This window comes from Balaenoptera acutorostrata, chromosome 6 (assembly GCF_949987535.1).
Source record: "Balaenoptera acutorostrata chromosome 6, mBalAcu1.1, whole genome shotgun sequence".
Taxonomy (NCBI): Eukaryota; Metazoa; Chordata; class Mammalia; order Artiodactyla; family Balaenopteridae; genus Balaenoptera; species Balaenoptera acutorostrata.
The window spans coordinates 74,896,157-74,909,494 of NC_080069.1; the positions used below are offsets into that span (position 1 = coordinate 74,896,157).

The window sequence follows — 13,338 nt, forward strand, 5'->3', positions numbered from 1 at the left end:
GAATTGGAACACAGTGTGTTAGGGGCAGTGCTGGGGGAGATGCATCAGGTGTGTGGTATTTGACTTTTTTTTCAACTTTATATTATGAAAATTTTCAAACAGAAAAGAAAAGTTCAAAGATTAGTATAATCAACACATATATCTTCTACAATGTTAATATTCTGCCATATTCACTTGATTTTTCTCTATGTATGTATATAAAGACATACATATTTTTAGTGAACTGTTTGAGGGGAAGTTGCAGACATGACAGTTTAATCCTTCTTACTTCTCAAGTCTCCTAAATAAGGACATTCGTCTACATAATTATACTACTATTATCCTATTTAAGAGAAGTAGCTACAGGCTGTATGGCAGGGCTAATGGCGGTCTCTGGGAGGGCTCACGCCAGTGAGTACGTCCCAGAACTGCAGCTGCCAGTGTCCTTGTCCCCATGGTGGGCCTCAGCTGCCCGCCGCCTCTGCAGGAGACCCTCCAACACTAGCAGGCAAATGAAGATAAGACATTGTCAGCCAACCTAAAACACCTTTCCTTGGGAATTTTGGTCTTTCAGACTACCAGTTTGGTTCGAACAATGTGTTATTCTGGGACTTTAAAAGAGGAGGGGCCTCATTATCTATCATCTACAGCTGTGGCTGTTGCTGAACTTTTGAAGACAATGGCCTGCATTTTATTAGTCTACAAAGACAGCAAATGTGGTCTAAGAGCACTGAATTGAATACTGCATGGTGAAATTCTTAACAAACCTATGGAAGCGCTTAAACTTGCTATTCCATCAGGGATATATACTCTTCAGAATAATTTACTCTATGTGGCACTGTCAAATCTAGATGCAGCTACTTATCAGGTCACATATCAGTTGAAAATTCTTACGACTGCATTATTTTCTGTGTCGATGCTTAGTAAAAAAAATTAGGTGTGTACCAGTGGCTCTCCCTAGTAATTTTGATGACAGGAGTTGCTTTTGTACAATGGCCCTCAGATTCTCGAGCGCGTAATTCTTTTTTTTTAAAATTTTTTATAAATTTATTTATTTATTTATTTTTGGCTGCGTCGGGTCTTCATTGCTGCACGCGGGCTTTCTCTGGTTGCGGCGAGCGGGGGCTTCTCTTCGTTGTGGCGTGCGGACTTCTCATCGTGCTGGCTTCTCGTTGTGGAGCACGGGCTCTAGGCACATGGGCTTCCGAAGTTGTGGCACACGGGCTCAGTAGTTGTGGCTCGCGGGCTCTAGAGCGCAGGCTCAGTAGTTGTGGCGCACAGGCTTAGTTGCTCTGCGGCATGTGGGATCTTCCCTGGACCAGGGCTTGAACCCGTGTCCCCTGCATTAGCAGGTGGATTCTTAACCACTGAACTGCCATCGAAGCCCCACAAGTGCTTAATTCTAAGGAACTTTCACCTGGCTCACAATTCGTAGGCCTCATGGCAGTTTGCACAGCATGTTTTTCAAGTGGCTTTGCTCGGTTTTACTTTGAGAAAATCTTAAAAGAAACCAAACAATCAGTGTGGATAAGAAACATTCATCTTGGTTTCTTTGGGAGTGTATTTGGATTAATGGGTGTATATGTTTATGATGGAGAACTGGAATCAAAGAATGGATTTTTTCAGGGGTATAACCGGCTGACGTGGATAGTTGTTCTTCAGGCACTGGGAGGCCTTGTAATAGCTGCTGTTATTAAGTGTGCAGATAACATTTTAAAAGGATTTACAACCTCTTTGTGCATAATATTATCAACACTGATATCTTATTTTTGACTACAAGATTTCGTACCAACCAGTGCCTTTTCTGTTGGAGCCATCCTTGTAATAAGAGCTACTTTCCTATATGGTTATCCCAAACATGCAGGAAATCCCACTAAAGCATAGTGGTAATACTATCTTTATCTGGTTTTTCACATTGGTGCACTGGGGATCTCGACATTAATCCTGAACAGAGGACTTCTACAGATTCTAAGAAAAAATCATCATGCTGAATCTGATTATAATGTTCAAATGGTCTGAAAATATAAAAGTTTAAGGATAAAATATATGTATATGTAACAAGATGCCCATTGCATCTAGAAATCAAAATTTGAAAGTATTTCCAGGGATTAGAATAATTTTCAGAGGAAACTTGAAATCTGAGTTTAAAAAGATTTTATGTTTTTGATTGCTGCAGAAATAACCTATGCACTCTTTGCACGAGCACACAACAAATGTCAGACATCAATTTTGCAAATTAGATATATTTAATCTTATTAAATGTTTTTTATCTTACTCTTTCTGTACAGATATATCAAATAACATGGATATTCAAAGTTTGAAAATTATAATTACCTATAATTTTGCACATATAAAGCTGTGAAGAAATATAAGTATGATTTGAAAAACATTTTCATGTATCTCAGATTTTTATAGTTATACTGAAGATTACTAAACAAAGGATTGCTATATGTTGCAAATGTTCAAATGCATAAAAATTGATAAAGTAACACTCTGGGTCTGATTTGTCAGAAAAAAATTCATATTTAAATTTAATGTAAAGAAATATACACATCTATTTCTCCATCTACATTTTAAGATCTTTTAGTGCTTCAAAACTGCTGGAAGCAATCCAGTTGTTCCTGTGCTAGATAGTAGCCAGTGACTTTTACACTAATGGAGTTTTGTCCTTAATCTCTTAATTGTATTTCTTTTCTGTAAATCAGATAAATCCTTGTTATTACTTTAAAATTAAAAAAGTAATAATAACTCTACAATATCATTTAATATACAGTCCATACCCTAAGATGACTTTGGTAGATTATTATTCTTCCCCATCCAGGATCCAATCAAAGTTCACTCATCATATTTGGTTCTAATCACTTTAGTCCATTTTAATCTTTTTTTTTTTTTTTTTAAAGAGACAGCCTTTATTTTAAGGATTTTTACATTGAAGACTTCAAAAAGTGGTAGGTTTGTAGAACTTATTGACCTATATTTAAAAGGAACTGTTGGCAAAGATTCGCCAGAAATAATCTGAACAAGCGGGAAAATACAGTTAATGCTACTGAAATCTACTAAAGTAATTCCAGGACATATGGTTTATCCAACATAACAATACCTCTAAATGCTGTCACTGATATGAAACTGACTGCTGCTTTTCTAAACACACAGTGGTATAATTAACAATATTCAATCACTTCTGTTCTTTCCTGAATATATAAAAATTAAAATATCAATTAAAAAACTAATATATTCTTGTCTTTAAATGTTTCTTACAGACACAATTTCAATATTTTCATTCAATAGTGGTGTGGTTTAAGAGATTTTTCATTCACAAGTCAAACAACAGTCCACCCAAAGGGAACTGATAGTCTGTGGGCTCATAGTGCAAATAAAGAGTTCAGGAATGCAGCAACTGACCTTTCTAAAATACAAAACAGATAAAATTCTTAGAAGATACATGCAATAAGCTCTACTAAGCAGCTGGCCACAGAACTAGAACATTTGATAATTTTCCTGGTGATTTCAATGGGACTCCAGATGTTTCCAAACTCAACTTGAACTCTCATCTTAGGCTTTGTACTTTGCTTTTCCAGTTTCACTAATGACACGAACATGATTCAAATCCCTGAAGTATTCATTGTAGTCAAGGGCATATCCTACAACAAACTTGTCTGGAATTTCAAATCCAACAAAGTCTGGTCTATATCCAACACTTCAAGGGGTCCTTTTCACCAGCAAGCTTGAAGCCTTGACCATCTTTGAATTATGCTGCTTGACTAAGGAAAGCAAGGTTTGCCTTGTTTTGCCAGTGTCAATTATATCTTCAACAATCAAGACATTCTTTCCAGTTAAAGTTGAGAGATCATCTCCACCAATTGCTTTCTTTTTAACATTTTTATTAGAGTATAATTGCTTTACAATGGTGTGTTAGTTTCTGCTGTATAACAAAGTGAATCAGCTATACGTATACATATATCCCCGTATCTCCTCCCTCTTGCGTCTCCCTCCCTTCCACCCTCCCTACCCCACCCCTCTAGGTGGTCACAAAGCAGCGAGCTGATCTCCCTGTACTTTGCGGCTGCCTCCCACTAGCTACCGGTTTTACATTTTCCACCAATTATTTTTACTGTTGACTGGTCATTACAGTAGCTCTTCAGTCTGATAAAATCTACAGTCATAGGTATAGATCTATCACTATTTCTGTTCAGTGCTTTGATGTAATCCAGCAGGTCAGCAAAGAATTTATAGCCCCCCTTGAGCACACAGAGGGCCACGATGTGATGGCCTCCCATCTCCTTCATCACATCTCGAGCCAGCCGTTCGGTCCTGTCCATAATTAGTCCATGAAGAATAAACACCTTTTCCAAATCCTCAGCATAATGATTAGGTCTACAGAATAAATCTAGGTCATAACCTGGTGCATCATCACTAATCACGACTCTGGGGCTGCGGGTCGCCATAGCGGAGCTGACTGGTGCGCGGGCCGAGGGCAGTCTGGGGAGGAAAAGCCGGGGCGGGGCCGAACAGAAGGCGGAGGCGCAGGCGCAGGCGCGGGAGTGGTCCGCCCGAGCGCTCTTCGCCGCCGCGGCTCAGAGCCCAGGCGCCGGTCCATTTTAATCTTAAAGGATCCCTCTTTTACCTCCTCTCTCCCCTTACCTGCCCCCCCCCCTTTTGAATGACATTGACTTTTGGATGAACCTACGCAGTTGTATACAGAATGGCTCACTTTCTGGATTTTCATTTTTGTAACTTAATGATTTAAAGCCCTTTGGTGCTTTTCACACTTTGAGTAGAAGCAGATTTTGGAGGCACTGTGCTGAGAGTGTTATACTCATTGTCTTATTTTATCCTTGACCCCCTGAGGGGTCCTCGTTTTCCAGATGAGGACCCTGAGGCTTAGCGACTGGGTGGGGACACAAGAGTTTTACTGGAAGGAGAACCTGGGCTCTTAACCACTGCATTCTCTATGTTTGGTTGTGATTGTCTTGCGTCCCCACTGTTTGTTTTGTGACAGGTGGTCAAGAGGCCCCGGAAGGTCCAGCTGGCCCCGCCGCAGGGCAGCCCTCCCGTCCACGGGCATGACCGGGCTTTCGAGCTGCTGGACGAGTTTGATGGCAGAAGCGCGCGCAGCGGGTACAGCGAGAGGAGCCGGCCCAGCAGCCGCGGAGGGCGCAGCCGCAGCTGGGAGGACAGCCCAGAGAGGGGTCGTCCCCACGACCGGGCGCACAGCCGGGAGCGGGACCGGAGCCGCGGCCGGAGCCTGGAGCGGGGCCTGGACCACGACGACAGCTACTACGTGCGAGCCCGAGAGCGCAGCCGTGGCCGCAGCCTCGAGCGGGGCCTGGACCACGACGACGATGACTACCGGCGAGCCCGGCAGAGCAGCCGCGGCCGGAGCATTGACCCGACCTACGATCGCGCCTACAGCCCGGAGGGGGAGTATGGTCGCAGGGCCCAGCCCGATGCCCGGTACGGGGCGTCCCAGAGCCACAGCCGCGAGCACCTCCACTCCCGCAGCCCCAGCCCAGAGCCACAGGGGCGGCTGGACTCGGACAGGCCCATCGGGGTCCTTCTGATGAAAAGCAAAGCCAATGAAGGTAGTCATGCTTGATGAAGAAAAAGCACTCTAATAGCTAACTCTTAACGTGGTACCTGCTATGTGCCAAGCACTGACCTAATAAATGTTTTGCACAGATTATCTCATTTTGTCCTCACCACCACCCCCTGTGGGAGTTAGTCATATCTTCATTTTATAGACAAGGAAACTAGAGGCACAGAAAAGTTCATTGACTTGCACAAAGTTGTATCATCAGTGGCTGAGCCAGGTGGTGGAAATCTGGCTTTAAACTGATAGGCCAGTGGTTCTCAGAGCAGCATAAATATCACCTGGGCACTTATTAGAAATGTAGATTCTCAGGCCCCTGACCAGCCCCCACTGAATCAGAAGCACTGGGGTGGCCCCTGGAGTCTCTGTGTTAACAAGCTCTCTTGGTGAACCCAGTGCAGCTTAAACTGACGAAACCACAGTAGGGGACAATATTCTAGCTAATCTTGATTGAGTTTTTGCTCTATGCCAGGGCCCTCTGTGGAATAAATACTTTCTTATTTAATCCTCACCAGAAGCCTTTGTGGTAGGTAGGAGACTTCATTCCTCTTTTACAGGTGGGTATAGCAAGGTGCAGAGAGGTTTTTGGTGTGTCCACAGATCAGGCAGGCTCTGGCCCAGGCTGCCCGTCCCATGTTGCATGCCTGGAGCACTTGCATACGCTTAAGCACATCCAGATTCACTAAACCCCTGTGTGGCAGCTGGACAGGCGAGTTGCACTTGCAGTTCAGGTGAGGCTTCTGAAACTCAGAGATGGGAGGTGACTTGCCCACATCTTGAAGCTGGTAAGTAAGTGGTGGAGTTGGAGCTCAAACTTCATCTCTTGGAAATAGATGGTAGGAAACAAGTAGGTGAATGAACAGGGATTTAGAGCCCCATGTTGAGCTATTCCTTGCATTGATTCTTGGCTTCCAACTTTTTGAATTCCTGGTAACATATCTTTTATCTCAGCTTGTTCTCTAATTGTCCTCCTTCCAAGAGGAAAAAAGATGAAGAGTACCCAAGAGTGCAAAGTGAAAGACCTCTTGCTTTTTAGGTTGGGAATTTGCATTTTAAAGAGCCTATCAGATGAGAGGGTTTGTTTTCTTTAGTTCTTCTAGAGGAGCATAAGGAGTTGAGTTATACAATTGGGTACCTATTGAAAGGATATTGAGGTAACTGCAAGGATGCGAATAATGGGATACCTGGAGCCCAGGTCCAGAAAATAAAGGTGAAAGTTGAGATTGTACTATCTCTGAGGAATGTGCATCTTGGGAGATTTAAGAATTCTAGAAAATCTTTATAACCATGGATAATGACATATTAATTCATCAACCCCCAAGAATTGCAGAGTAAAAACCATTCTGCTTCCAGATTGTGGACTGTAGAGAAGTTTTGAGAAAGATAACTTGACACAAGGCCTCCTTCACAGAGGTCTGATGCATGTCCTGTAGGACTTGCACCCAGATTCTTGAGTTCCCCGCTGCAGTGCTTTTCAGTATTTTCCTCCTCCTCTTTCTCCTCTTCCCCTTCTTCCTCTTTCTCCTTCTCTTCCCCCTCCTCCTCCTGCCACAAAAAGAACCACATCTTGCAAATAATCATGGAGGAACCAATATGTGAAAAACTCGGCCAAGTGTTTCATGGAACGGTACTCACTCTGTGTGATGATTTTTGAGAGGTTCTGTTACATTAAATTAAAAAATACTGGTCACAACTCACTAAATTGATTTCAAGACTCACTCATGAGTTGTGACCCACAATTAAAAGGATGCTTGTCCTAAGAAACTGCCCACATCATGCCTGGTCTTAGTAATACTATTAAGGAACAAAGAGGGCTCATGCCCCTTTGCTGATACGACATTTTACGGCTTCTGGGCCATTTTGCTTTTTAAACTTAGAATTCAGTGTTTGCTTGTTTGTTTTTTCCAAAGTTCTACTTTTTATAAGATTTTTTAAGCCACCTTTTGCTAAGATGACACAGTAGTTTAGCTATCACTGGCTAGAGTTGCATAAGAATTAATCTTTAAAAATATCTGGCTGTAGGCAAAACCTACATTTGATTAAGAAAAATAGGATCCATTCACATGGCCAGCTTTTACATGTTTCATGGGCATCAGATAGCCTTGCTGGTAAAAGTCTTAGAAGCTGGCCAGCTGACTTTTTTTCCTCATTTGAGAGGTGCCCACAAACATACCAATAGCAACCTATTTGTAATTTTACAGTAAGAGTGCAGTTTTTAAGAGGATGGAGGAATTGTTGACACGTGAGAAAGAAGTCATTGCTCAAGTTTGTCTCAGCCTTCTGTCCTGGGCTGTGAGGCTGTTTAACCTGTAAGGAATTGCCATCCCTGAAGAAAATGCTGTCTGTCTTACCTTTATTCTTTCTTGAGTATCAGCTCCCTAAAGGATGGGGGTGTACCTTAACAGCTTTAATCCTTGTGGTAAGATCTGAATCTAACTTACTATAAGTCACTTAAAACTTATCTTTAAATCTACTTCTAAGTGGCAGAAAGTTACTTTATTTTGAACTGATAAGTTTTTTTTTTATTGGAGTATACTTGCTTTACAATGTTGTGTTAGTTTCTGCCGCACAGCGCCATGAATCAGCCGTATGCATACACACATCCCCTCCCTCTTGGACCTCCCTCCCCCCCCCCCACCATTCCACCCAACTAGGCCATCACAGAGCACCAAGCTGAGCTCCCTGTGCTATACAGCAGGTTCCTACTAGCTATCTGTTTTACACATTGTAGTGTATTTAAGTCAAATGTGATCTCCCAATTCATCCCACCCTCCCCTTCCCCCACTGTGTCCACACATCCGTTCTCTACGTCTGCCTTTCTATTCCTGCCCTGCAAATAGGTTCATCCATACCATTTTTCTAGATTCCACAAATATGCGTTAATATACGATACTTAGTTTTCTGTTTCTGACTTCTCTGAGTCCATAACAATAATAATAAAATTTGAATGTGCCTCTTTTAAAACCTGCTAGGTTTAGGTAGCTTCCTAAAATAACCAAAATTCATCCTTAAAGTGTGTATTTTTACAAGTTTAATAAGTAAAATCAGAATAGTCTGAATAGTATTTAAAATATTTTAAATATAGTATTTAAAATAGTATTTAAAATATTTTAATAGTATTTAAAATATTTTAAATATTTTAAATAATGTAAATATTTAATATACATACTTAGTAAATACAGTGGTTTTTCTTGAGAGCAATGCAAAGTCCATAAATCCCCAGAGCTATGCCAGTTTTAGTTGAATACTTTATTTGTTGCTTTGCTGGCTTATTTACCCCTTTTCTTCACACAGTGACATTTTTTCACTGCCAAATCCCACACAATCTAAATTGTTACAGATAGAGGGTTTGCTATTTGTGGTACCTTCCTGTAGGCAACTGTATTGTCAGTAGAACATGCCTGTTAAGATGTACTGAATTGGTTTTTTTTCTCCCCAACATTTTGTTTTGAAAAGTGTTAATTTTGTGGCAGATAACTCAAATAGGCTTCACCTAGTTTTACCAATTGTTAACATTTTGCCACATTTGTTTTCTTTCTCCTTTTTTTCCCTTTCTCCCTCCCCCATCTTCCTCCCCTACTGCATCTCTCTGTTTCTAAATGGTGTTTTGGAACCACTTGAAGGTCAATTGCAGGCAACATGACCCTTTACCCCTAAATATTTCAGCAGGTATCTCCCAAGGATAAAAACATTGCCCTTCATAACCATAATGCCATTATCACTCTTAAGAAAGTTAGCATTAATATACCTTTTAATATATTATAGTGCAGTTCATTTTGAAGTTGCTCCAAAATAATGTAATCCACCCCTACCCCCCACCTCTACCCCATGTTGGATTGAGGATCTAGTGAAGTTTCATGCAGTGCATTTGGTTTTTGTGTCTCTTTGAATCTAGAACAGTCCCTCTGCCTCCTTTTCTTTTTTTTTTTAATGACATCGACTGTTTTGACAAGTGAAGGCCAGTGGGCTTACAGACTGTCTCACATGCAAAATTAATTTTTCATACATATTTTTAAATTATCCTAAAAGCCAGCCTTAGTTTTCTGAACACGTTGATGAAATATGTGTTTGTTTGTGTGTTTGTCTTCTAGAGTATGGTCTCCGGCTCGGGAGTCAGATCTTCATAAAGGAAATGACCGGAACAGGTCTAGCATCTAAAGATGGCAACCTGCATGAAGGAGACATAATTCTCAAGGTGGGTGGAAAAGGGCAGAGAACAGCTGGGTTCATGCTCAGCTTCCTAGTCTGTATTTCCGCGTTCAAGTGCCAACTCAGTGAAACTTTGTTGAGATAGGAGTCAATAATAAGACAAAGCCAGGAAGAGCAGCAGAGAGATCATTTTTATTAGGAAAACCAGACTTGGAGATTTGTAATAGTGTAGTGTCAGTTTTAAAAAAAAAATCTTGGGGGTTCCCTGGTGCAGTGGTTAAGAATCCGCCTGCCAATGCAGGGGACATGGGTTCAAGCCCTGGTCTGGGAAGATCCCACATGCCACAGAGCAACTAAGCCCATGCGCCACAACTACTGAGTCTGCGCTCTAGAGCCCGCAAGCCACAACTACTGAAGCCCGCATGCCTAGAGCCCATGCTCTGCAACAAGAGAAGCCACTGCAATGAGAAGCCCGCGCACCACAACGAAGACCCAACACAGCCAAAAATAAAATAAATTAAATAAAAATAAATTTAAAATAAATTTTAAAAAAAATCTCAACAAAGTCTTTCTTCTTCCCTATTTATTAAAAGTTTAAGCTCCTGTTCTCTAAACGAAGGAAAGATGAGAGGGCAAGTTGGTGGTATATGAATGCTGAATATTTAATAGTTTTTGTAAACCTCTCTAGTCAGGAAACATGTTCCAGTAGTAAACCAAACCATCGTCTTGAGCTTGGAAGTTAAATAAATTAGCAGAGTAACTTAAGTACACTACAGCTTTCTCAGGCCTGTGTTTGGGTTCCAGGCATGCGGGGTTATATTTAATTTAAAAGATAATTCATTTTTATTCAGTCAGTCATCCTAAAGCCCACGTCTGTTTGAGTAACTGAGCAAAGCCTTTAACTTTTTAGAAGAGGAAAATAAGAATTTTCTGTTTTGCTGTGGGTAGTTGTATTGCATGGAACATTACTGTTCTTCATAAACACAGATAAATGGAACCGTAACTGAGAACATGTCTTTAACGGATGCTCGAAAACTGATAGAAAAGTCAAGAGGAAAACTCCAGCTCGTGGTGTTGAGGGACAGCAAGCAGACGCTCATCAACATCCCCTCATTAAATGACAGCGACTCAGAAATAGAAGGTAAAGAAAGGGGAGGCTGTGAGCTGAGCTGGAGGAGAGAGTAAGACTGTTGCTTCTGCATTGTCATCTTTATTTAGCATAGCCATTCACCGGGAAGTTAAATTTCTAACGGAAGCCTCTCTTTTAAACTTTAATTCCAGGTTTGGTTGTTATTTGTCTTATTACAGGGTCTGTTGAAATTAGGATTCCAGTATGAAATTCTGGTGTACTTGTGAATCCCAGTGGACTCTGATTTAGGCCACTGAAAACAAAACTTGTTAGTAAAAAAATGTATGTAAGAGTGGCTCACAGAACTAACCACATACATTTGTAAATTGCTCATTCTTGTGTTTTATCATGTGATTTTTTTTGAAGTGACTATTAATATTTCCAACAAAGAGAAGACAATGTAGAGGATAGTTAAACCTGGTAGACACTATAATAGACTCAATCAGAATGGCTGAATATTGTGGTATTCATTGGTTAGCAATCTGTGTCACCTCTTCTCTTATGAAGCTATAGGCGTTTCTTTATTTTTAATTTGAATGTGAATTTTACATAAGATAACATTTATTTATTTGGTCTCTCTTCATTTATTTCCACAGCCAAATCCAACTTCTTGTCCTTCAAAATGGTCTTGTGTCTTCTTAGCCCTTTACTTTTTGGCGGGGTAATTGAAGTATAGTTGACATACAGTACATACGATAACATTTTAACCATGTAAAAATTACCAATAAAAATAAGTAGGCATGCTATTTCCTACTTAACCATCTAGTATTGGCTTTGCGCAGAAAAGTTTAGAAAATATTAAGTTCTAAAGTTTAGAAATGGACTTGTTGATTTTTAAAAGAATTACTTGATAAAACCTTAAAACTTGGCTTAATTTCTGTTATATAAAATGTCTAATCAGGTGGTTACTGCTCTGAATACGGGAAAACAAGTAGAGCACAGGAAATAATCCCAGCGTGCTAGGAGCTTACAGGTTATTTCCTTGTTACTCCAAGTGTACTCCTCAGCCCACTAGCAGCATCGTGTCATCCAGGAGCTTGATGGAATTGCAGAATCTCGGGCCCGGCCCAGAAGAGTTGCATTCTAACAAGATCCCAGGTGATATGTATGCACATTAAAGGTTGAGAAGCACTGGTCTATGTGCACACTCAAAATGAGTGTGTGTGTGTGTGTGTGTGTACATGTGTATACACACTAATATAGATTCACACATACACACACACATATATATTTTCCCATCATTGGATTTTGTCTCTTCAGTGTCAGCTTTGATGGAAAGTATGATGAAAGAGGAACATAAAATTCTGGATTTAGAGCCCTCTTTGTTAATTAATGCCTTTCCTTTCAAACAATCAGATTCTTTTTTTTTTCAACGAAAGACTATCAGACTAATAGCACATTTACTGCCTGCCCTCTCTTCCGTTTCCCCTGTTTCCTTGCCCAGAGAATAGAATAATTTCTGGCACAGGTGTTAAATGTTTTATTAAGAAGTCTTTTCTTATTTTTGAAATCAGATATCTCAGAAATAGAATCAAACCGATCATTTTCTCCGGAGGAGAGACGACAGCAGTATTCCGATTATGATTATCATTCCTCGAATGAAAAGCTGAAGGAAAGACCAAAGTAAGATGATGAGTATTTTCCCTTGTACACATCCCTGTGAGTGTACGCACATACGTATTTGCAAATCTGTCACATGATGAGACCATTAACATGACGTGTGCTTAAGTTCAAGAGAGGACACGCATAGCAGATGGTCCAGGATGGGCGCCACACCCGCTCCCTTTAAGTCCACTGGGGATATTGCAGCTGCAGTGAGCACAGAGCCCAGCAAGGAACCCGCATACCAAGAGGAAGCCCCAGGTGAGGCTCATTTTAAACAGTCATGTTCAGGTGTCAGTGCTTGGTAATTCCGGAGGGTGGCTGGAGAGAGAGAAATTATTTTAAAATCATTTTTATATATGGAAGAGGCACTCCTATCTCATTTAATATTGAAAAAAATATAAAGAATAACAGCTCTTTCTGTGTGCCAACAGGTTGGTCACCTTTTGTTATATTTCATTAGTCATGGTCCTTCTGTCTCCCATCCCTGATCCCAACCTGAACTGTTTTCTGCTCACAACACTTCTGACACCAACTGTGTGGGTTTTGTCTTCCGCCCAACTACCAGTTCTCGAATTCTCCAGACACCGACCGGGTGTCCTACAGTTCAATTCAGTTCTGACACTGACTACCCAAGTTCATGCAGACCCCGCAGGTTAAGGGCTCAGTCTCACAAGATGCCCCCACTGCAGACGCCAGTCACGAGTCCTGGGTTGCCGCCTTCACTTCTGACCAACCAGCTCTAAACTGGCGGTTCCCATGACCCTCTCCTCAAGTTTGATAATTTGCTAGAATGACTCACAGAACTCAGGAAAGCACCTTATTTACTATTACTTTTTTTTTTTTTTTTTTTTTTTACAAATACAAGATACAATTTAGGAACAGCCAA

At 41.0% G+C, this 13,338-nt stretch overlaps 1 protein-coding gene and 2 pseudogenes across 5 annotated transcripts in view; 2 read left to right on the forward strand and 1 right to left on the reverse strand.

The window, feature by feature from the left end:
• TJP2 (tight junction protein 2) overlaps nucleotides 1-13,338 on the forward strand; it is a 132,878-nt gene that overhangs the window by 94,288 nt on the left and 25,252 nt on the right. For all 5 annotated transcript variants that reach the window (XM_057548625.1, XM_057548623.1, XM_057548622.1 and 2 more), the window contains 5 exons: nucleotides 4,979-5,561; nucleotides 9,661-9,764; nucleotides 10,706-10,859; nucleotides 12,362-12,470; nucleotides 12,577-12,710. In XM_057548625.1, the coding sequence (XP_057404608.1) occupies nucleotides 4,979-5,561; nucleotides 9,661-9,764; nucleotides 10,706-10,859; nucleotides 12,362-12,470; nucleotides 12,577-12,710 (1,084 nt within the window). The remainder of the gene's footprint in view (nucleotides 1-4,978; nucleotides 5,562-9,660; nucleotides 9,765-10,705; nucleotides 10,860-12,361; nucleotides 12,471-12,576; nucleotides 12,711-13,338) is intronic.
• LOC103019956 (UDP-N-acetylglucosamine transporter-like) lies at nucleotides 40-1,863 on the forward strand (annotated as a pseudogene).
• On the reverse strand, nucleotides 3,345-4,451 carry LOC103001405 (hypoxanthine-guanine phosphoribosyltransferase-like; annotated as a pseudogene).